The sequence below is a fragment of the Salmo salar genome, chromosome 15 (genome assembly GCF_965601325.2).
Source record: "Salmo salar chromosome 15, fSalSal1, whole genome shotgun sequence".
NCBI lineage: Eukaryota > Metazoa > Chordata > Actinopteri > Salmoniformes > Salmonidae > Salmo > Salmo salar.
Window position 1 is genome coordinate 7461469 of NC_138305.1, and position 24599 is coordinate 7486067.

General features: G+C 46.3%; 1 protein-coding gene across 2 annotated transcripts; it reads left to right on the forward strand.

The window, feature by feature from the left end:
- The first annotated feature begins 367 nt into the window (after positions 1-367).
- LOC106570911 (albumin 2) lies at positions 368-22750 on the forward strand. Of its 2 annotated transcripts, XM_082961573.1 has the most exons (15): positions 368-518; positions 1845-1996; positions 2409-2541; positions 8719-8841; positions 11989-12077; positions 12214-12352; positions 14118-14215; positions 14325-14454; positions 14743-14963; positions 15491-15623; positions 20915-21018; positions 21587-21728; positions 21887-22110; positions 22272-22404; positions 22645-22750. In XM_082961573.1, the coding sequence occupies exons 2-15, from the start codon at positions 1884-1886 to the stop codon at positions 22687-22689; spliced, it is 1827 nt and encodes a 608-aa protein (XP_082817699.1). In that variant the 5' UTR covers positions 368-518; positions 1845-1883; the 3' UTR covers positions 22690-22750. The 2 variants fall into 2 exon arrangements, with proteins under 2 accessions (XP_082817699.1, XP_013998969.3); XM_014143494.3 differs by lacking the exon at positions 368-518 and having other exon boundaries at positions 1699-1996.
- Positions 22751-24599: the final 1849 nt, after the last annotated feature.

Below are 24599 nucleotides of genomic sequence, written 5' to 3' on the forward strand. Positions count from 1 at the left end.
GGGCGGTGGGTGTTTTAGAGAGCTAATAGTTGGCAGGGCAATTTTCAGTTTAACTAGTTTTCTTACCGTATCCAGAATGTAATGTAGTTGGGCCGTGAATGGTCTCACACACCAGTACAGTAGGTGACGGTGTATGCACCTAAAAATTGGATGCGATCCGCCAAACAAATCCTTAAAGAAGAAGAAATCAGTGTGATGACGCATTTTGCAACGTTTAAAAAAAACACAAAAAAACACGTGATCAAACGAAATTTCGGAAGTCATTGATCACGTTGTAATGTTACTTTGAAACGAGCATCGGTAGATTTTGTCGGCTCAGTAATGCGCTGAAAACGGCTCCGGTATCAATAGTGTCATCACTACTGTGGGAAGCATTGGAATCAACATCGGCCAGCATCTCTGTGCAACGCTTTCGACACTGTAGATTCCATGGTCCGCCGAATTTAGGCTGTTCTGAGGGCAAAAAGGAGGTGCAACTCAATATTAGGAAGATGTTCCTAATGGTTTGTCCAGTCAGTGTAGGTGTCATTCAGTTTGTTTGTGCGTGAATGTGTGTTTTGTGCTTTCTAATGTAGTGTGGGTGTTGTGTGTCCACGTGTTTATGTACTTGGGGTGTGTAATTTGTGTAGGCTAAAAGTTTGTTGACAGTCCAAGAGGGGGTGTTTGTGTAAGATTGCGGTGGTGTAGGTCTATTCCTGGGCACATGAACCCTGTCAGGCCCGAGACTGCTTTTCATTTACACTGAGGGAAAAAAGTATTTGATCCACTGCTGATTTTATCAAATACTTTTTCCCCCTCACTGTATCTGATCGTCATTAATCTGCATGTCCACCGCCTTGTATTTCGCTTCACAATGAAGTGTTTTACCATTTTCTTTTCAGGACTGTCAGAGCTACAAGTAGAGTACAACGCTATTTGACATAAACAGTTTCATTCGGGAGTTTTATTGACAACAATTTTACATAAACAGTTGCATTCATTCGTTTTTTTTTTAATCGACAAAGTATGCATAATAGCTATAACAATGCACCTCATCTATTGGCCAACTGATAATGAATTACAAAACAGGTAAAACACCTGATACCGTTCACCTTTCACTACTATACCTGTTATTAGTAACATGAATAGTGAGGATTGTGATTAGTTTTTTTTACGGTTGTGTTTTTTTCGTTCACCTTTCACTACTATACCTGTTATTAGTAACATGAATAGTGAGGATTGTGATTTGTTTTTTTTACGGTTGTGTTTTTTTCGTTCACCTTTCACTACTATACCTGTTATTAGTAACATGAATAGTGAGGATTGTGATTAGTTTTTTTTACGGTTGTGTTTTTTTGCATTTCTTTGTGTACTTCCTTGTAAAATAGACCTTTGTTAATTGGATCCCATCCTGCCTAAATAAAGGTTACATAAATAAACCATTGAACCTTGTTCCATTGTAGGCTACTATAGGTTGTATATAGGTAGAATCAGTTTAGATCGATTCATGGTGGAAATATTTCCTCGTCAGATGGTACATGGTAGGTTTGTATGGGGACAGTTTGGAGACACGGCAGAGTGGACGTTGTACCTTCAGACCTTTGTTTCCCTGGCCGCTCACCCCCCCACAATTACGTCACACAGATTCTGCACTTTCATCTCCAAGGATAGGAATCTTTTGTAATATGTCTAATATGGGAGGTTGGATTTCCATATAACTAACTAGAAAACATTTAATGAGACCACTGTGTGACAGACAGACCCAAATGATAGAGAGAGAGAGAGAGAGGTTAGCTAATGATTGACAAATTCCACGAAAGTATAAAGAAGCCCTGTGTCTCTCTGCTCTTGGGCTCAATCGCTAGATCCCCTCTTCCCTCCGTCCGTGAGTCTTACCTTCCATCATGCAGTTGTTGGCTGTCTGCAGCCTGTTGGTGCTGCTGTGTGTATCAGCCAGGTCTCAGAATCAGATCTGTACCATCTTCACAGAGGCCAAGAAAGATGGATTCAAGGCTATGTGAGTAAATCTATGTGAGAAAAGATGTTAAAAGCTTTTATTTCATCACTACCTTTATATGGTGTCACTTTGTTTTCAAACTCACCTGAGTGCCTGAACCTCAAGATTCTTTAACCACTTAATACTTTTACATGGATTTGATTTGTCCTATTTTGTTCATCTGGAATTTCTCTCCTATGGCTGATTTTAAAATGGACTGGGTTCAAACAGCAGTGTAGTGTAAATATCTTGGTGAGGTGTCGTAATCTTACTGTGTGTGTGTGTGTGTGTGTGTGTTTTACTGGGACATTTGGTTTCACCGTCGACATTTTTAAACATGTCGGCTGGAGTTTTACTGTTATCTATTGCCAGGTAAGGAGAGTTGTGACGTGTGTGTGTGTGTGTGTGTGTGTGTGTGTGTGTGTGTGTGTAGGGCACTAGTAGGGCTGGCTCAGAACCTTCCAGATAGTTTGTTGGATGACGTGGTGCCCCTGGTCGCGGAAGCCTTCACCATGGGCATCCAATGCTGCTCAGACGAACCCCTAGAAGACTGCAACAGGGACGTGGTGAGAGACCCCAACCACACCCCCTCATCCCTAACTGACACATGCCAATCACATTGATGTGCCCAGTCAGAGGTAGGGGCCAGATGTAAGGGTAGGTAGGGGACAGGGATAGAGGGGAGGGGCCAGAGTTAGGGGCCAGATGTAAGGGTAGGTAGGGGCCAGGGGGATAGAGGGGAGGGAGGGAGGGGGAGGGGCCAGAGGTGGTAGGTAGGGAGGGGAGGGGCCACCGTTAGGGGGCAGGGAGGAGAGGGGCCAGCCCGGCCAGTGGTAGGGAGGGGAGGGGCCAGCCTTGCCTGGGGGGTCCAGCGGTAAGAGGTTGGGAGGTGAGGGGTCAGCACGGCCATAGGTAGGCAGGGGAGGGGCCAGAGGTAGGGGTTTGTATGTAATTGGGCATTAGTGACTGATGTTTTTAGTCAAGGTTCAGACTTTTACATTTTTTTTGTTTTAACCCTTAATTGGCACACCTGATTTAATTAGTCAAAGGCTCAATGATTAGTTCAAGTCAAATCAAGCTTTATTTATACAGCGCATTTCAGACATGCAATGCAATGTGTTTCACAGGAAAAGAAAACAATAAAAAACAATGAAAATAAAAGCAGAAAAATGTACTACACAACAAACATAAGATTTAAAAAAACTAAAGAATGACAAAAAACTGAACAACTTAAAAACACCAGAAGGAAAAGAAAAGTTAAAAAGGTGTGTTTTAAGATCTCTTTTAAATATGTCCACAGTTTCAGCCCCTCAGGTTCTCTGGCAGGCTATTCCAGAGGCTGGGGGCATAGTAACTAAAGGCTGCCTCTCCATGCCTCTTGGTCCCCCCTCAGGTTACTCTAGAGGCTGGGGGCATAGTAACTAAAGACTGCCTCTCCATGCCTCTTGGTCCCCCCTCAGGTTACTCTAGAGGCTGGGGGCATAGTAACTAAAGGCTGCCTCTCCATGCCTCTTGGTCCCCCCTCAGGTTACTCTAGAGGCTGGGGGCATAGTAACTAAAGGCTGCCTCTCCATGCCTCTTGGTCCCCCCTCAGGTTACTCTAGAGGCTGGGGGCATAGTAACTAAAGGCTGCCTCTCCATGCCTCTTGGTCCCCCCTCAGGTTACTCTAGAGGCTGGGGGCATAGTAACTAAAGGCTGCCTCTCCATGCCTCTTGGTCCCCCCTCCGGTTACTCTAGAGGCTGGGGGCATAGTAACTAAAGGCTGCCTCTCCATGCCTCTTGGTCCCCCCTCAGGTTACTCTAGAGGCTGGGGGCATAGTAACTAAAGGCTGCCTCTCCATGCCTCTTGGTCCCCCCTCAGGTTACTCTAGAGGCTGGGGGCATAGTAACTAAAGGCTGCCTCTCCATGCCTCTTGGTCCCCCCTCAGGTTACTCTAGAGGCTGGGGGCATAGTAACTAAAGGCTGCCTCTCCATGCCTCTTGGTCCCCCCTCCGGTTACTCTAGAGGCTGGGGGCATAGTAACTAAAGGCTGTCTCTCCATGCCTCTTGGTCCCCCCTCAGGTTACTCTAGAGGCTGGGGGCATAGTAACTAAAGGCTGCCTCTCCATGCCTCTTGGTCCCCCCTCAGGTTACTCTAGAGGCTGGGGGCATAGTAACTAAAGGCTGTCTCTCCATGCCTCTTGGTCCCCCCTCAGGTTACTCTAGAGGCTGGGGGCATAGTAACTAAAGGCTGCCTCTCCATGCCTCTTGGTCCCCCCTCAGGTTACTCTAGAGGCTGGGGGCATAGTAACTAAAGGCTGCCTCTCCATGCCTCTTGGTCCCCCCTCAGGTTACTCTAGAGGCTGGGGGCATAGTAACTAAAGGCTGCCTCTCCATGCCTCTTGGTCCCCCCTCAGGTTACTCTAGCGGCTGGGGGCATAGTAACTAAAGGCTGTCTCTCCATGCCTCTTGGTCCCCCCTCAGGTTACTCTAGAGGCTGGGGGCATAGTAACTAAAGGCTGCCTGTCCATGCCTCTTGGTCCCCCCTCAGGTTACTCTAGAGGCTGGGGGCATAGTAACTAAAGGCTGCCTCTCCATGCCTCTTGGTCCCCCCTCAGGTTACTCTAGAGGCTGGGGGCATAGTAACTAAAGGCTGTCTCTCCATGCCTCTTGGTCCCCCCTCAGGTTACTCTAGAGGCTGGGGGCATAGTAACTAAAGACTGCCTCTCCATGCCTCTTGGTCCCCCCTCAGGTTACTCTAGAGGCTGGGGGCATAGTAACTAAAGGCTGCCTCTCCATGCCTCTTGGTCCCCCCTCAGGTTACTCTAGAGGCTGGGGGCATAGTAACTAAAGGCTGCCTCTCCATGCCTCTTGGTCCCCCCTCAGGTTACTCTAGAGGCTGGGGGCATAATAACTAAAGGCTGCCTCTCCATGCCTCTTGGTCCCCCCTCAGGTTACTCTAGAGGCTGGGGGCATAGTAACTAAAGGCTGCCTCTCCATGCCTCTTGGTCCCCCCTCAGGTTACTCTAGAGGCTGGGGGCATAGTAACTAAAGGCTGTCTCTCCATGCCTCTTGGTCCCCCCTCAGGTTACTCTAGAGGCTGGGGGCATAGTAACTAAAGGCTGCCTCTCCATGCCTCTTGGTCCCCCCTCAGGTTACTCTAGAGGCTGGGGGCATAGTAACTAAAGGCTGCCTCTCCATGCCTCTTGGTCCCCCCTCAGGTTACTCTAGAGGCTGGGGGCATAGTAACTAAAGACTGCCTCTCCATGCCTCTTGGTCCCCCCTCAGGTTACTCTAGAGGCTGGGGGCATAGTAACTAAAGGCTGCCTCTCCATGCCTCTTGGTCCCCCCTCAGGTTACTCTAGAGGCTGGGGGCATAGTAACTAAAGACTGCCTCTCCATGCCTCTTGGTCCCCCCTCAGGTTACTCTAGAGGCTGGGGGCATAGTAACTAAAGGCTGCCTCTCCATGCCTCTTGGTCCCCCCTCAGGTTACTCTAGAGGCTGGGGGCATAGTAACTAAAGGCTGCCTCTCCATGCCTCTTGGTCCCCCCTCAGGTTACTCTAGAGGCTGGGGGCATAGTAACTAAAGGCTGCCTCTCCATGCCTCTTGGTCCCCCCTCAGGTTACTCTAGCGGCTGGGGGCATAGTAACTAAAGACTGCCTCTCCATGCCTCTTGGTCCCCCCTCAGGTTACTCTAGAGGCTGGGGGCATAGTAACTAAAGGCTGCCTCTCCATGCCTCTTGGTCCCCCCTCAGGTTACTCTAGAGGCTGGGGGCATAGTAACTAAAGGCTGCCTCTCCATGCCTCTTGGTCCCCCCTCAGGTTACTCTAGAGGCTGGGGGCATAGTAACTAAAGGCTGCCTCTCCATGCCTCTTGGTCCCCCCTCAGGTTACTCTAGAGGCTGGGGGCATAGTAACTAAAGACTGCCTCTCCATGCCTCTTGGTCCCCCCTCAGGTTACTCTAGAGGCTGGGGGCATAGTAACTAAAGGCTGCCTCTCCATGCCTCTTGGTCCCCCCTCAGGTTACTCTAGAGGCTGGGGGCATAGTAACTAAAGGCTGCCTCTCCATGCCTCTTGGTCTCCCTGAGGTTCTCTGGCAGGCTATTCCAGAGACAGGGGGGCATAATAAATAAAGACTGTCTCTTCATGCCTCTTGGTTCTAGACTTTGGGATAGTTAAAAGGCCTGTGCCAGAGGACCTAAGGGACCTACTGGGTACATAACTTAAAAGCATGTCTGACATGTATTGTGGTGCACAGTAGTACCCTGATTTAAAAAACAATTGAAGAATCGTGCAATGAATTCTAAAACTCACAGACAGCCAGTGCAGAGACCTTAAAACCGGTGTAATGTGTGCTCTCCGTCTGGTCTTGGTCAGTACCCGTGCTGCAGCATTCTGTATGTTTTGCAGTTGACCAATGGCTTTCTTGGGTAGACCAGACAGGAGAGCATTACAGTAGTCAAGCCTGCTTGTAATTGAAGCATGGATGAAGTCTCTCTGTATCAGCCTGAGAGAGAAACGGCCAGCTCCTTGGCAATGTACCTCAGGTGGTAAAAAAGCTATTTTGGTCACATTCCTAATGTATGATTCAAAATTTAGTTTAGAATCTAAAATAACACCTAGGTTTTTTTTACCTGGTGTTTTTATCTTTATTGCCCGTGAAATAAAATGTGCGGCCAGATTCTCTCACTGGGCTTTGGTGCCAACAATAAGTAGCTTAAGATGTGATATCACTTTCCTGTGCATGTCACTGTGTCATCAGGTCTTGACTGATACCCAGCATAATGTTGGTTATCTTATCTCTGAAATATGCCGCAAACTCATCACATTTAGATGTGGCGCAAAGTTCACATAGGTTTGCAGGGGGGGGGGGGGGGGGGGGGGGGGAGGGAGATTTATCAGGCCATCAATGGTGGAGAAGAGCCCATCTCTAATTATTCTGATTTAATAGTGATCAAGTTATAAAAAATGAGCCCGTTTCTTCATAATGTGTTCAGTATTACCCTGTGCTATGGGTAACAAGGTAGTATAGCTTCCACAGTGGTGATCAGATAAAGCAACATCAATTATAGAGGATATGTCAATACAAAGCCCCTTGGTAATAACCAGGTCCAGAGTACCGTTCTACTGGGTGGGCCCAGTACAAAGCCCCTTGGTATTAACAAAGTCCAGAGTATGGCCGTGGTTATGGGTGGGCCCAGTACAAAGCCCCTTGGTATTAACAAGGTCCAGAGTACCGTTCTACTGGGTGGGCCCAGTACAAAGCCCCTTGGTATTAACAAAGTCCAGAGTATGGCCGTGGTTATGGGTGGGCCCAGTACAAAGCCCCTTGGTATTAACAAGGTCCAGAGTACCGTTCTACTGGGTGGGCCCAGTACAAAGCCCCTTGCTATTAACCAGGTCCAGAGTATGGCTGTGGTTATGGGTGGGCTCAGTAGAAAGCCCCTTGGTAATAACCAGGTCCAGAGTATGGCCTCTGATATGGGTGGGCTCAGTAGAAAGCCCCTTGGTAATAACCAGGTCCAGAGTATGGCCTCTGATATGGGTGGGCTCAGTAGAAAGCCCCTTGGTAATAACCAGGTCCAGAGTATGGCTGTGGTTATGGGTGGGCCCAGTAGAAAGCCCCTTGGTAATAACCAGGTCCAGAGTATGGCTGTGGTTATGGGTGGGCCCAGTAGAAAGCCCCTTGGTAATAACCAGGTCCAGAGTATGGCTGTGGTTATGGGTGGGCCCAGTAGAAAGCCCCTTGGTAATAACCAGGTCCAGAGTATGGCCTCTGATATGGGTGGGCCCTGTAACATGTTGGATAAAGTCCATAGAGCTCAAAAGATTCATAATTCAATGGCCTTGGAGTCAGTCTCTTTGTCAACATGAATATTAAAATCACCCAACACAATGATTTTATCATAGTTCTCAAGGACAGTAGACAATAGTTCAGTGAAATCAGTACAGAAAGTGGGGCAGTACTTTGGTGGCCTATACAGGGTTATGGCCAGCACTGGTGGCTGACATTTAAACAGTATAGCATGATGCTCAAAAGACCCGAAGTCACCAAACGTAATTTCCTTTCAGCTGAGAGCATTAGTAAATTGAATCATGTGTGCCAATTTAGCTTTACAACTAAAATGTAGAACACCTGTGGGGCAGAGGAGAGGGTTGGGAAACCTTGGCTTAAAGCCCCAGTGCTGTCAAAAAACATGATCCCCCCCCCCCCCCCCCCCCCCCCCCCCCGTGTTTTATATATATTTCCACACCAAGAGGTTGGAATAATATTGTGAAATTGTAAAAAATATGATAAAGCCCTTTTAGTTCAAGAGCTGTTTGAAAAGGCCGCCTGAAATTTCATCCTGTTTTGGTGGGGTGGAGTTTTGGCCTTCCATGGCGACATCACCAGGCGGTAAATTAGTTAATAGACCAATAAGAAAGAGAGTTCCAAACCTCGCCGCCAATAACAGCTAGTTTTCCGTTTTCACCCCACTCAGACCCCACCCAGACAGTCCTACCAAAATTCTTGCTTGAGAAATTGCTCTTTGCTAAGAAGCTATTTGTGTTTCTTTTTGACCATTTTAATTGAAAACAATCACAGTAAGGTACTTAATTGCTACTCAGAAATTATTTTATATTCAGATAAAAACGTCAGGACCTTTTAATAAATGAATCCCTCTAGAGTCTTCTATCTATCTCTATGGCTTAGAATGTCCTGTACAGATACAACAGTACCCTCTGCTGGCTAAAGGGTGTACTACTATGTGTGTGCAGGCAGACCTGTTCCAGAGTGCTGTGTGTTCTTCTGAGACCTTAGTTGAGAAGAGCAATCTGAAGCACTGCTGTGAGAAGACTGCCACTGAGAGGACACACTGCTTCGTGGAACACAAGGCCAAGGTAAGATAGGCCACCCCCTATGGTTCCTCTCTTGGTTTCTTTGTGCATGTTTGGCTTTTTGAAGTTTTATGTGTGCTTGTTTTTGTTTTTTAAATGGTTTGAAATAATAAACTAAACTTCTAGTGAGTTTTCTACATTTACATTTTAGTCATTTAGCAGATGCTAGGTGAGGTGATTCATCTTAAGATACACTACATGACCAAAAGTATGTGGACACCTTCTCGTTGAAGTACTCATTCTAAAATCATGGACATTAATATGGAGTTGGTCCCCCCTTTGCTGCAAAAAGAGCCTCCACTCTTCTCGGAAGGCTTTCCAGTATATGTTGGAACATTGCTGCAGGGATTTGTTTCCATTCAGCCATAAGAGCATTAGTGATGTCAGGCACTGATGTTGGGCGATTAGGCCTGACTCGCAGTCGGCGTTACAATTCATCCCAAAGGTGTTCGATGGGGTTGAGGTCAGGGCTCTTTGCATGCCAGTCAAGTTCTTCCCCACCGATCTCAACAAACCATTTCTGTATGGACCTCGCTTTGTGCACCGGGGATTTGTCATGCTGAAACAGGAAAGAGCCTCAAAGTTGGAAGCAGAGAATCGTCTAGAATGTCACTGTATGCTGTAACATTAAAATTTCCCTTCACTGGAACTAAGGGGCCCGAACCATGAAAAACAGACCCAGACCATTATTCCTCTTCCACCAAACTTTACAGTTGGCACTATGTATTGGGGCAGGTAGCGTTCCCCTGGCATCTGCCAAACTCAGATTCGTCTGTCGGACTGCAGGATGGTGAAGCGTCATTCATCACTCCAGAGAACGCTTTTCCACTGCTCCAGAGTCCAATGGCTGCGAGCTTTACACCACTCCAGCCGACGTGTGGCATTGCACATGGTGATCTTAGGCTTGTGTGCGGCTGCTCGGCCATGGAAACCCATTTCATGAAGCTCTCAACGAACATTTCTTGTGCTGAAGTTGCTTTCAGAGGCAGTTTGGAACTCGGTAGTGACTGTTGCAGACGATTTTTACGTGCTTCAGCACTCGGCGGTCCCGTTCTGTAAGCTTGTGTGGCCTACTACTTCGCGGCTGAGTCGTTGTTGCTCATAGACGTCTCTACTTCACAATAACAGCACTTACAGTTGACCGGGGCAGCTCTAGTAGGGCAGAAATTTGTTGGAAAGGTGGCATGCTATGAAAGTGCCACGTTGAAAGTCACTGAGCTCTTCAGTAAGGCCATTCTACTGCCAATGTTTGTCTATGGAGATTGCATGGCTGTGTGCTCGATTTTATACACCTGTCAGCAACGGGTGTGGCTGAAATAGCTGAATCCACTCATTTTATATATACACTGCTCCAAAAAATAAAGGGAACACTAAAATAACACATCCTAGATCTGAATGAATAAAATAATCTTATTAAATACTTTTTTCTTTACATAGTTGAATGTGCTGACAACAAAATCACACAAAAATAATCAATGGAAATCCAATTTATCAACCCATGGAGGGCTGGATTTGGAGTCACACTCAAAATTAAAGTGGAAAACCACACTACAGGCTGATCCAACTTTGCTTTAATGTCCTTAAAACATGTCAAAATGAGGCTCGGTAGTGTGTGTGGCCTCCACGTGCCTGTATTACCTCCCTACAACGCCTGGGCATGCTCCTGATGAGGTGGCGGATGGTCTCCTGAGGGATCTCCTCCCAGACCTGGACTAAAGCATCCGCCAACTCCTGGACAGTCTGTGGTGCAACGTGGCGTTGGTGGATGGAGCGAGACATGATGTCCCAGATGTGCTCAATTGGATTCAGGTCTGGGGAACGGGCGGGCCAGTCCATAGCATCAATGCCTTCCTCTTGCAGGAACTGCTGACACACTCCAGCCACATGAGGTCTAGCATTGTCTTGCATTAGGAGGAACCCAGGGCCAACCGCACCAGCATATGGTCTCACAAGGGGTCTGAGGATCTCATCTCGGTACCTAATGGCAGTCAGGCTACCTCTGGCAAGCACATGGAGGGCTGTGCGGCCCCCCCAAAGAAATGCCACCCCACACCATGACTGACCCAGCGCCAAACCGGTCATGCTGGAGGATGTTGCAGGCAGCAGAACGTTCTCCACGGCGTCTCCAGACTCTGTCACGTCTGTCACATGTGCTCAGTGTGAACCTGCTTTCATCTGTGAAGAGCACAGGGTGCCAGTGGCGAATTTGCCAATCTTGGTGTTCTCTGGCAAATGCCAAACGTCCTGCACGGTGTTGGGCTGTAAGCACAACCCCTACCTGTGGACGTCGGGCCCTCATACCACCCTCATGGAGTCTGTTTCTGACCGTTTGAGCAGACACATGCACATTTGTGGCCTGCTGGAGGTCATTTTGCAGGGCTCTGGCAGTGCTCCTCCTGCTCCTCCTTGCACAAAGGCGGAGGTAGTGGTCCTGCTGCTGGGTTGTTGCCCTCCTACGGCCTCCTCCACGTCTCCTGATGTACTGGCCTGTCTCCTGGTAGCGCCTCCATGCTCTGGACACTACGCTGACAGACACAGTAAACCTTCTTGCCACAGCTCGCATTGATGTGCCATCCTGGGTGAGCTGCACTATCTGAGCCACTTGTGTGGGTTGTAGACTCCGTCTCATGCTACCACTAGAGTGAAAGCACCGCCAGCATTCAAAAGTGACCAAAACATCAGCCAGGAAGCATAGGAACTGAGAAGTGGTCTGTGGTCCCCACCTGCAGAACCACTCCTTTATTGGGGGTGTCTTGCGAATTGCCTATAATTTCCACCTGTTGTCTATTCCATTTGCACAACAGCATGTGAAATGTATTGTCAATCAGTGTTGCTTCATAAGTGGACAGTTTGATTTCACAGAAGTGTGATTGACTTGGAGTTACATTGTGTTGTTTAAGTGTTCCCTTTATTTTTTTGAGCAGTGTGTGTGTGTGTGTGTGTGTATATATGTGTGTGTGTGTGTATATATGTGTGTGTGTGTGTATATATATTAGCTAGCTAGCTAGGTGAGACAGCAACACACTTTTCCCAGGCACTGTGCCTCAGAGGTCTAGGCCGGCCGGGATACTGTAAAAGCAGTGACAACTGCTGAACTAAAAAGGGCTTTATGGATGCATTTGAGTAATGTGTTGGTTGATTTAATTGTAGATTCCCCGGGACCTGTCCCAAACCTCTGAGTCGCCAGCTGCAGACCAGTGTGAAGACTTTAAGAAGGACCGCAAGGATTTCGTGGAGAGGTAAGTGGATCCACTCAACTCATGTGGCTGTGACCGACGCTGAGTTTGAACCTGGGATAGGTCTCCTCCAGGCAGCTAAAATACTGTGTTAGGACGCTGAGCTAAAGCCAAGCCGAGGTGTTGTGTTGTGTTGCAGCTTCATCTTTAGGTTCTCCAAGCGTAACACCATGCTACCTCCTCATGTGATCCTGGCCGTCACTAAGAGTTACGGAGAGGTTCTGGCTACCTGCTGTGGGAAGGGTGAGGCCGAGGCCCAGACCTGCTTCGACACCAAGGTCAGGAAGTGTCCCAAATGGCACCCTATTCCCTATATTTGACCAGAACTCTATCAGGGAATAGTGTGCCATTTTGGATGCTGTTTCATGTCCGTTCAGCAGACGCTCTTATCCAGAGCGACTTACAAGAGCAATTAGGGCACATCGATAGATTTTTCACTTAGTCGGCACTGGGATTCGAACCAGCAACCTTTCGGTTACTAGCCCAATGCACTTAACCTCTTGGGGCTAGGTGGGACGCTAGCGTGCCACCTGTGGTGCACTCCATCAACAGCAGGTGCATTTCAAGAGCGGCAAATTTGAATCCAAATAAATGTCAAAATTCAAATTTTTCAAAAATACAACTATGTTACACCATTTGAAAGATAAACATCTCCTTAATCTAACCACGTTTTACGATTTCAAAAAGGTTTTACGGCGAAAGCATAAATTTAGAGTATGTTAGGACAGTACATTTACAAGAGTTGTGTGTAATGTTTTGTCAAGTCAAAGACAGGGTCACCAAAACCATAAAACCAGCTAAAATGATACACTAACCTTTTACAATCTCCATCAGATGACACTCCTAGGACATTATGTTAGACAATGCATGCATTTTTAGTTCTATCAAGTTCATATTTATATACAAAAACAGCGTTTTACTATGGCATTGATGTTGAGGAAATCGTTTCCCTCCAATAACCGGCAGTCAAGTCAGCGTCACAAATTAAATAATTAAAATTAGAAAACATTGGTAAAATATTATATTGTCATTTAAAGAATTATAGATTTACATCTTTTGAACGCAATCAACTTGCCAGATTTAAAAATAACCTTACTGGGAAATCACACTTTGCAATAATCTGAGCACTGTGCCCAGAAAAATACGCGTTGCGATACAGACTAGACGTCATGTTGGGGAGATCTAAAATCGAAAATACTATGTAAATAATCCATTACCTTTGATTCTCTTCATCAGATGTCACTTCCAGGTATCACAGGTCCATAACGAATGTAGTTTTGTTCAAAAAAGCTCATCATTTATGTCCAAAAATCTCCGTCTCGTTAGCACATGATGTAAGCCAGCCGGACTTCTCGTCATGAACGAGGGGAAAAAATATATTTCCGTTCGTTCAAACATGTCAAACGTTGTATAGCATAAATCATTAGGGCCTTTTTTAACCAGAACATGAATAATATTCAAGGTGGACGAATGCATAGCCTTTTATAACGTATTGGAACGAGGGTACCCAACATGAAGTAGCGCGCCAGGTGTCTAATGGGACATCACCGTTCCATGGCTCTTGTTCGGTCAGATCTCCCTCCAGAAGACTCAAAACACTTTGTAAAGGCTGGTGACATCTAGTGGAAGCAATAGGAAGTGCCAAAATATTCCTAAACCCCTGTGTTTTTCAATGGGAGAGGTTTAAAGTCAATACAACACATCAGGTATCCACTTCCTGTCAGAAAATGTCTCAGGGTTTTGCCTGCCAAATGAGTTCTGTTATACTCACAGACACCATTCAAACAGTTTTGGAAACTTTAGAGTGTTTTCTATCCATATATAATAAGTATATGCATATTCTAGTTACTGGGTAGGATTAGTAACCAGATTAAATCGGGTACATTTTTTTTATCCAGACGTGCAAATGCTGCCCCCTAGACCCAACAGGTTAACTGCTAGGCTACTTGTCACTCCCATTCTCAATTTAATTCCACCACCTTTATTGGCATGGAAAGTAAAGCACCTACATAGCCAAAGAGAACATTCTCTCTATTTTTTCAGAAATCTACGTTTCAACACTTCGTTAGGAACCGTGTCAATGAACTGAAGGCCCTGTGCATTGTCCACAACAAATATGGAGACCGCATTTTCAAGGCCAAGTAAGACATGGCAATCTAAAAATCTATGGTTCTAATTGGCTAAGAGCTAGGAGAGCCTTCCCCTGGGCCAGTCTTATTGGTTGACGCGTGTGTCTGTCTGTTCTAACAGGAAGATGATCCAGTACAGTCAGAAGATGCCTCAGGCATCGTTCCAGGAGATGAAAGGCATTGTAGACAAGATCGTAGCCACTACTGCCCCCTGCTGCAGCGGAGACATGATCACCTGCATGAAGCGAAGAGTAAGTTATTTCATCTCTATTCCCCTCTTTCATTTCCTCCTCTCTCTTCCCACACTCACGCTTTCATTTCCTCTCTCTCTTCCCACACTCACGCTTTCATTTCCTCTCTCTCTTTACCTATATGTCATTCTCTCTCATCCCTCTGATTGTGTGTGTCCATCTCCTTATCTGATGGACACACACACACACACACCGTCTCCTTATCTGATTGTGTGTGTGTGTGTGTGTGTCCGTATGTGTGTGTGTCCGTCTCCTTATCTGATAGTGTGTGTGTGTTTCTCCTAACAGAAGGTGCTGGTAGACGAGGTGTGTGGTGACCGTAGTGTGTTGTCTCGCACGGCGGGTCTGAAAGCGTGCTGTAAGGAACATGCAATAGACAGGGGCTCCTGTGTTGAGGCCATGAAGCCAGACACTAAGCCAGACAGTCTGTCTGAGCGCTACGACCTGCATGCTGACATAGCTGCTGTCTGCCACACCTTCACCGAGAACCCTGATGTAGCCCTGGGGAAGTACGGAACGTCACTCACTCACTCATTCACTCACACTCACTCTCTCACACTCACTCTCTCACTCTCTCACTCTCTCACTCTCTCACTCTCTCTCTCTCTCTCTCTCTCTCTCACTCTCTCACTCACTCACTCACTCACTCACTCACTCACTCACTCACTCACTCACTCACTCACTCACTCACTCACTCTCTCACTCTCTCACTCTCTCACTCTCTCACTCTCTCACTCTCTCACTCTCTCACTCACTCTCTCACTCACTCTCTCACACACACACACACACACACACACACACACACACACACACACGAATATGGAAAAGCCGCTATACACACAATTCTGACTGTGTATGGTCTGTCCTGATTGGCTGTCTAACTGAGCTTCTGTGTATGGGCTGTCTTGATTGGCTGTCTAACTGAGCTTCTGTGTATGGGCTGTCCTGATTGGCTGTCTAACTGAGCTTCTGTGTATGGTCTGTCATGATTGGCTGTCTAACTGAGCTTCTGTGTATGGTCTGTCCTGATTGGCAGGTTGATCTATGAGCTGTCAGTGCGCCACCCTGAGTCGTCTCAGCAGGTGATTTTGAGGTTCTCCAAGGAGGCTGAGCAGGCCTTCCTCCAGTGCTGCGACAAGGAGGACCACGCAGAGTGTGTCAAAACGGCTGTACGTATTACACCCGCATGGACGCACGCACACACACACACAACACACATAACACTCACATAACACACACACATATTACCGCAGAGATTTTTTTGAACCATTGCACTATTTTTGTGTGATGCTGATTCATGACATCTCGTAAATTCCTAAATACGAGTATATGACTGGGAAAAATCCCCTTGAACCCCCCTCCAACTCATATTACTAGTAGGAAGAACCCCCTTGAACCCCCCCTCCAACTCATATTACTAGTTGGAAGAACCCCCTTGAACCCCCCCTCCAACTCATATTACTAGTAGGAAGAACCCCCTTGAACCCCCCTCCAACTCATATTACTAGTAGGAAGAACCCCCTTGAACCCCCCCTCCAACTCATATTACTAGTAGGAAGAACCCCCTTGAACCCCCCTCCAACTCATATTACTAGTAGGAAGAACCCCCTTGAACCCCCCTCCAACTCATATTACTAGTAGGAAGAACCCCCTTGAACCCCCCTCCAACTCATATTACTAGTAGGAAGAACCCCCTTGAACCCCCCCTCCAACTCATATTACTAGTAGGAAGAACCCCCTTGAACCCCCCTCCAACTCATATTACTAGTAGGAAGAACCCCCTTGAATCCCCCCTCCAACTCATATTACTAGTAGGAAGAACCCCCCTCCAACTCATATTACTAGTAGGAAGAACCCCCTTGAACTCCCCCTCCAACTCATATTACTAGTAGGAAGAACCCCCTTGGACCCCCCTCCAACTCATATTACTAGTAGGAAGAACCCCCCTCCAACTCATATTACTAGTAGGAAGAACCCCCCTCCAACTCATATTACTAGTAGGAAGAACCCCCTTGGAACCCCCCTCCAACTCATATTACTAGTAGGAAGAACCCCCTTGGAACCCCCCTCCAACTCATATTACTAGTAGGAAGAACCCCCCTCCAACTCATATTACTAGTAGGAAGAACCCCCTTGAACCCCCCCTCCAACTCATATTACTAGTAGGAAGAACCCCCCTCCAACTCATATTACTAGTAGGAAGAACCCCCCTCCAACTCATATTACTAGTAGGAAGAACCCCCTTGAACCCCCCCTCCAACTCATATTACTAGTAGGAAGAACCCCCCTCCAACTCATATTACTAGTAGGAAGAACCCCCTTGGACTCCCCCTCCAACTCATATTACTAGTAGGAAGAACCCCCCTCCAACTCATATTACTAGTAGGAAGAACCCCCCTCCAACTCATATTACTAGTAGGAAGAACCCCCTTGGACTCCCCCTCCAACTCATATTACTAGTAGGAAGAACCCCCTTGGACTCCCCCTCCAACTCATATTACTAGTAGGAAGAACCCCCCTCCAACTCATATTACTAGTAGGAAGAACCCCCTTGGACTCCCCCTCCAACTCATATTACTAGTAGGAAGAACCCCCTTGGACTCCCCCTCCAACTCATATTACTAGTAGGAAGAACCCCCTTGGAACCCCCCTCCAACTCATATTACTAGTAGGAAGAACCCCCTTGAACCCCCCCTCCAACTCATATTACTAGTAGGAAGAACCCCCCTCCAACTCATATTACTAGTAGGAAGAACCCCCCTCCAACTCATATTACTAGTAGGAAGAACCCCCCTCCAACTCATATTACTAGTAGGAAGAACCCCCCTCCAACTCATATTACTAGTAGGAAGAACCCCCTTGGACTCCCCCTCCAACTCATATTACTAGTAGGAAGAACCCCCTTGGAACCCCCCTCCAACTCATATTACTAGTAGGAAGAACCCCCTTGAACCCCCCCTCCAACTCATATTACTAGTAGGAAGAACCCCCTTGGAACCCCCCTCCAACTCATATTACTAGTAGGAAGAACCCCCTTGAACCCCCCTCCAACTCATATTACTAGTAGGAAGAACCCCCCTCCAACTCATATTACTAGTAGGAAGAACCCCCCTCCAACTCATATTACTAGTAGGAAGAACCCCCCTCCAACTCATATTACTAGTAGGAAGAACCCCCCTCCAACTCATATTACTAGTAGGAAGAACCCCCTTCAACCCCCCCTCCAACTCATATTACTAGTAGGAAGAACCCCCTTCAACCCCCCTCCAACTCATATTACTAGTAGGAAGAACCCCCCTCCAACTCATATTACTAGTAGGAAGAACCCCCCTCCAACTCATATTACTAGTAGGAAGAACCCCCCTCCAACTCATATTACTAGTAGGAAGAACCCCCTTCAACCCCCCCTCCAACTCATATTACTAGTAGGAAGAACCCCCTTCAACCCCCCTCCAACTCATATTACTAGTAGGAAGAACCCCCCTCCAACTCATATTACTAGTAGGAAGAACCCCCCTCCAACTCATATTACTAGTAGGAAGAACCCCCCTCCAACTCATATTACTAGTAGGAAGAACCCCCCTCCAACTCATATTACTAGTAGGAAGAACCCCCCTCCAACTCATATTACTAGTAGGAAGAACCCCCTTCAACCCCCCCTCCAACTCATATTACTAGTAGGAAGAACCCCCCTCCAACTCATATTACTAGTAGGAAGAACCCCCCTCCAACTCATATTACTAGTAGGAAGAACCCCCTTGAACCCCCCTCCAACTCATATTACTAGTAGGAAGAACCCCCCTCCAACTCATATTACTAGTAGGAAGAACCCCCCTCCAACTCATATTACTAGTAGGAAGAACCCCCCTCCAACTCATATTACTAGTAGGAAGCCCGTCTATCATCGCTGAGCTCCGACTGTTCCCACATGTTGACCTCTGACACTACTAAGGAAATGACCTTGATAACAGCATCTATTTCTGTTTGTTGAACACTATCATTTGTTTTTACGAGCATGATAGCATGTTTGCCATTAGCCAATTGGTGTTCTCAACAAGTTCAATGCACGTGAATTCACACAACTGGTTGCTCCAAGTTTAAGTAGTTCTTTCTGAGTTTTACACTTGTCATATTGTGATTTTGATATTGTTTTATGTGATATTCCACATGGACGCAGCAACTCTAAATTTCAACAAAGTTTATTTTATCATGTCTTGGCTTTAACTCAGCAGGCTAACACTGTTATGGTTCTAGGCTTTAACTCAGCGGGCTAACACTTATGGTTCTAGGCTTTAACTCAACGGGCTAACACTGTTATGGTTCTAGGCTTTAACTCAGCGGGCTAACACTGTTATGGTTCTAGGCTTTAACTCAGCGGGCTAACACTGTTATCCTGTTAGGGCTAGGGGGCAGTATTGACACGGCCGGATAAAAAAACGTACCCGATTTAATCTGGTTACTACTCCTGCCCAGTAACTAGAATATGCATATAAGTATTGGCTTTGGATAGAAAACACCCTAAAGTTTCTAAAACTGTTTGAATGGTGTCTGTGAGTATAACAGAACTCAAATGGCAGGCCAAAACCTGAGAAGATTCCATGCAGGAAGTGGCCTGTCTGAGAAGTTGTTTCATCTTGGCTCTTTTTATTGAAGACTGAGGATCTTTGCTCTACCGTGACACTTCCTACGGCTCCCATAGGCTCTCGGAGCCCGGGAAAAAGCTGAACGATATCGAGGCAGCCTCTGGCTGAAACACATTATCGCTTTTGGCAAGTGGCCGATCAGAGTACTATGGACTTAGGCGCGTGCACGAGTCGACCCCATGCTTTATTTTCTTTCGTCTGTTTACCTAAACGCAGATTCCCGGTCGGAATATTATCGTTTTTTATGAGAAAAATGGCATAAAAATTGATTTTAAACAGCGGTTGACATGCTTCGAAGTACGGTAATGGAATATTTAGACATTTTTTGTCACGAATTGCGCCATGCTCGTCACCCTTATTTACCCTTTCGGATAGTGTCTTGAACGCACGAACAAAACGCCGCTGTTTGGATATAACAATGGATTATTTGGGACCAAACCAACATTTGTTATTGAAGTAGAAGTCCTGGGAGTGCATTCTGACGAAGAACAGCAAAGGTAATAACATTTTTCTTATAGTAAATCTGACTTTGGTGAGTGCTAAACTTGCTGGGTGTCTAAATAGCTATTTTAAAATCGGACATATCGAGTGCATAGAGGAGTTCTGTATCTATAATTCTTAAAATAATTGTTATGTTTTTTGTGAACGTTTATTGTGAGTAATTTAGTAAATTCACCGGCAGTGTTCGGTGGGAATGCTAGTCACATGCTAGTCACATGCTAATGTAAAAAGCTGGTTTTTGATATAAATATGAACTTGATTGAACAAAACATGCATGTATTGTATAACATAATGTCCTAGGGTTGTCATCTGATGAAGATCATCAAAGGTTAGTGCTGCATTTAGCTGTGGTTTGGGTTTATGTGACATTATATGCTAGCTTGAAAAATGGGTGTCTGATTATTTCTGGCTGGGTACTCTGCTGACATAATCTAATGTTTTGCTTTCGTTGTAAAGCCTTTTTGAAATCGGACAGTGTGGTTAGATTAACGAGAGTCTTGTCTTTAAAATTGTGTAAAATAGTCATATGTTTGAAAAATTGAAGTTTTTGCATTTTTGAGGAATTTGAATAACGCGCCACGGGATTACACTGGCTGTTACGTAGGTGGGACGATTTGGTGCCACCTACCCTAGAGAGGTTATGGTTCTAGGCTTTAACTCAGCGGGCTAACACTGTTATGGTTCTAGGCTTTAACTCAGCAGGCTAACACTGTTATGGTTCTAGGCTTTAACTCAGCAGGCTAACACTGTTATGGTTCTAGGCTTTAACTCAGCAGGCTAACACTGTTATGGTTCTAGGCTTTAACTCAGCAGGCTAACACTGTTATGGTTCTAGGCTTTAACTCAGCAGGCTAACACTGTTATGGTTCTAGGCTTTAACTCAGCAGGCTAACACTGTTATGGTTCTAGGCTTTAACTCAGCAGGCTAACACTGTTATGGTTCTAGGCTTTAACTCAGCAGGCTAACACTGTTATGGTTCTAGGCTTTAACTCAGCAGGCTAACACTGTTATGGTTCTAGGCTTTAACTCAGCAGGCTAACACTGTTATGGTTCTAGGCTTTAACTCAGCGGGCTAACACTTATGGTTCTAGGCTTTAACTCAGCAGGCTAACACTGTTATGGTTCTAGGCTTTAACTCAGCAGGCTAACACTGTTATGGTTCTAGGCTTTAACTCAGCAGGCTAACACTGTTATGGTTCTAGGCTTTAACTCAGCGGGCTAACACTGTTATGGTTCTAGGCTTTAACTCAGCAGGCTAACACTGTTATGGTTCTAGGCTTTAACTCAGCGGGCTAACACTGTTGTTCCCATGCAGCTGGCCGACAGTAACATAGACAAGATGATCACTGATGAGATTGAATACTACAAGAACATGTGTGCTGCAGAGGCTGCCCTGGGAGATTACAACTTTGAGAAGAGGTGAGAGGTCATGCTCTCACACAGACAGGTCAAAGGTCATGAAAGCTCAAAGTAGATGTCCTTCATGTGGTATGCGATCATTAACGTCACATTTAGTCCTAACAACTAACCGACAGATGTTGTTATGGGTAAATTGATCATTATTTTTAATGACTAAATTAATAATTTATGAATGGTTAATTCGTATTTAATACACGGCTATTTCACTGTTTATTAACATGAATTTATCCTCTTCCTCTTTCTCCTCCTCTTCTTCCTCCTGCTCCTCCTCTTCCTGCTCCTCCGCTTCCTGCTCCTCCTCTTCCTGCTGCTCCTCTTGCTGCTCCTCCTCCTGCTCCTCCTCTTGCTGCTCCTCTCCCCCTCCTGCTCCTCTTCCTGCTCCTCCTCTTTTTCCTCCTCATCTTCCTCCCTACTCCTCCTCTTCCTGCTCCTCCTCTTCCTACTCCTCCTCTGCCTACTCCTCCTCTTCCTGCTCCTCCTTTTTCCTCCTCATCTTCCTTCCTGCTCCTCCTCTTGCTGCTCCTCCTCTTTTTCCTCCTCCTCTTCCTCCCTGTTCCTCTTCCTCTAGTATGATGGTGTACTACACTAGGATAATGCCCCAGGCCTCCTTCCTCCAGCTTCACATTGTGTCTGAGACTGTGGCTGATGTCTTCCATGACTGCTGCAAGGACCAGCCAGGCCACTTAGTCTTGCCCTGCGCAGAGGAGAAGGTCTGACACACACACACAAATGTACACAAGCACATACAAACACACAGAGGTATGCTACTCACACATACACAGGCATGCATAAATCGCTGAGTCTACATTTTTAAATAGAGGTTAAATAAAGTTAAAATAAGCTCTCCCTTCCTTTGTCCTCTTCCAAGTCGACCAACGTGCTCGACGCCACGTGTAACGACGACAACTACTCCAGCATTAACCCCCGCATCGCCCACTGTTGCAACCAGTCCTACTCCATGAGGAGACCCTGCATCCTGTCTATCCAGCCTGACACAGAGTTTACGCCCCCGGAGCTGGATGCCAACGACTTCCACATGGGCCCTGAGCTCTGCACCAAGAACAGCAAGGATCTCCTGCTATCCGGGAAGAAGTGAGTAGAGATATACTAAGAACGTACTGTGTATAAACACGTGGGCACCAATTCACACATACAGTACATATACTCTTAACTCGCTAGGTTTACAAATGTCTGTTTACGTGTGTGTGTATTTGTGTGTGTCCGTGTGTGTCCGTGTGTGTCCGTGTCCTCAGGCTGCTGTACGATGTGGTCAGACATAAGACCATCATCACCGAGGATCATCTGAAGATCATCTCTACTAACCACAGCATCATGAAGGAGAAGTGCTGTGCTGCTGAGGACAAAGAAGCATGCTTCACTGAAGAGGTAACCTACACCACTCCGTACTGATGAAATGTTTCATTGTTTATCTTTTAATCTGTATAGTCAAATTGCCTGGTAAAAGGGGTGCTAGGAAAAAGACAATTTGTAGAAATTAAGTAAAACAGAATTGAGATTGTGTGTGCTGTCGTTTTCTTTGACTTTGAAAGTGGGGAATAGCCTATTATGTAGATTTAAGGCAACACAAGTGTAATAACTGATGTCATGTTTTGTTTTCTCCTACAGGCTGCCAAGCTGCTAGCTGAGAGCATAGAGCTGGTCAAGGCTTAAGATATTATTTTCATTGTATTCATTTCAACAGAGGAACTGGTGAATTAAAAACATTGCTATAGTTCTGTCTGTGTCTACAATATCTACCTCCATAGCAACACCATAGTGACCTCCCCTCATCCTTCCATCCATAACGTCTGTGATCCACTAAGCCTGTTCATCTTTGATCAAGTCGTTAACCTGTCGATCTGTGATGGACTCGTTAACCTGTCGATCTGTGATGGACTCGTTAACCTGTCGATCTGTGATGAACTCGTTAACCTGTCGATCTGTGATGGACTCGTTAACCTGTCGATCTGTGATGGACTCGTTAACCTGTCGATCTGCGATTACTCAGAAGCACTGGTTTATTTTTAACAGACAATGACTGAAATAAATGCATTTATTTGATTACTGTTGTGGCTGTTTTATTTTGGTCAGATTCTCAAGCCATTCATATCTGTCAGTGCTTTGTGGTCATAATAAATCTCATGTTTAACCAATGACTTATGATTGTTTAGAAATGATTCATAATTTGTCTATAAATGTTTAATTGACAGTTGATGAACGTAGTATAAAATCTTTATGAAGCTAATGTTATTGAAAAGAGTTACACAAAAAAGAAACGTCCTCTCACTGTCAACTGTGTTTTTCAGCAAACTTAACATGTGTGTATATATTTGTATGAACATAACAAGATTCAACAACTGAGACATAAACTGAACAAGTTCCACAGACATGTGACTAACAGAAATGGAATAATGTGTCCCTGAACAAAGGGGGGGGTCAAAATCAAAAGTAACAGTCAGTATCTGGTGTGGCCACCAGCTGCATTAAGTACTGCAGTGCATCTCCTCCTTATGGACTGCACCAGATTTGCCAGTTCTTGCTATGAGATGTTACCCCACTCTTCCACCAAGGCATCTGCAAGTTCCCGGACATTTCTGGGAGGAATGGCCCTAGCCCTCACCCTCTGATCCAACAGGTCCCAGAGGTGCTCAATGGGATTGAGATCCGGGCTCTTCGCTAGCCATGGCAGAACACTGACATTCTTGTCTTGCAGGAAATCACGTACAGAACGAGCAGTATGGCTGGTGGCATTGTCATGCTGGAGGGTCATGTCAGGATGAGCCTGCAGGAAGGGTACCACATGAGGGAGGAGGATGTCTTCCCTGTAACGCACAGCGTTGAGATTGCCTGCAATGACAACAAGCTCAGTCCGATGATGCTGTGACACACCGCCCCAGACCATGACGGACCCTCCACCTCAAAATCAATCCCGCTCCAGAGTACAGGCCTCGGTGTAACGCTCATTCCTTCGACAATAAATGTGAATCCGACCATCACCCCTGGTGAGACAAAACCGCAACTCGTCAGAGAAGAGCACTTTTTGCCAGTCCTGTCTTGTCCAGCGACGGTGGGTTTGTGCCCATAGGTGACGTTGTTATGGTGATGTCTGGTGAAGACCTGCCTTACAACAGGCCTACAAGCCCTCAGTCCAGCCTCTCAGCCTATTACGGACAGTCTGAGCACTGATGGAGGGATTGTGCGTTCCTGGTGTAACTCGGGCAGTTGTTGCCATCCTGTACCTGTCCCGCAGGTGTGATGTTCGGATGTGCCGATCCTGTGCAGGTGTTGTTACACGTGGTCTGCCACTGCGAGGACGATCAGCTGTCCATCCTGTCTCCCTGTAGCGCTGTCTTAGGCGTCTCACAGTACGGACATTGCAATTCATTGCGCTGGCCACATCTGAAGGCGTCTCACAGTACGGACATTGCAATTCATTGCGCTGGCCACACCTCATGCCTCCTTGCAGCATGCCTAAGACACGTTCACGCAGATGAGCAGGGACCCTGGGCATCTTTCTTTTGGTGTTTTTCAGAGCCAGTAGAAAGGCCTCTTTAGTGTCCTAAGTTTTTATAACTGTGACC

Coding starts and splice junctions, on each gene's coding strand:
- LOC106570911 (XM_082961573.1), top strand. CDS start 1,884: ATGCAGTTGTTGGCTGTCTGCAGCCTGTTGGTGCTGCTGTGTGTATCA. Junction 14,964..15,490: donor CCTGATGTAGCCCTGGGGAA/GTACGGAACGTC, acceptor CCTGATTGGCAG/GTTGATCTATGAGCTGTCAG. Junction 21,019..21,586: donor GATTACAACTTTGAGAAGAG/GTGAGAGGTCAT, acceptor CTCTTCCTCTAG/TATGATGGTGTACTACACTA.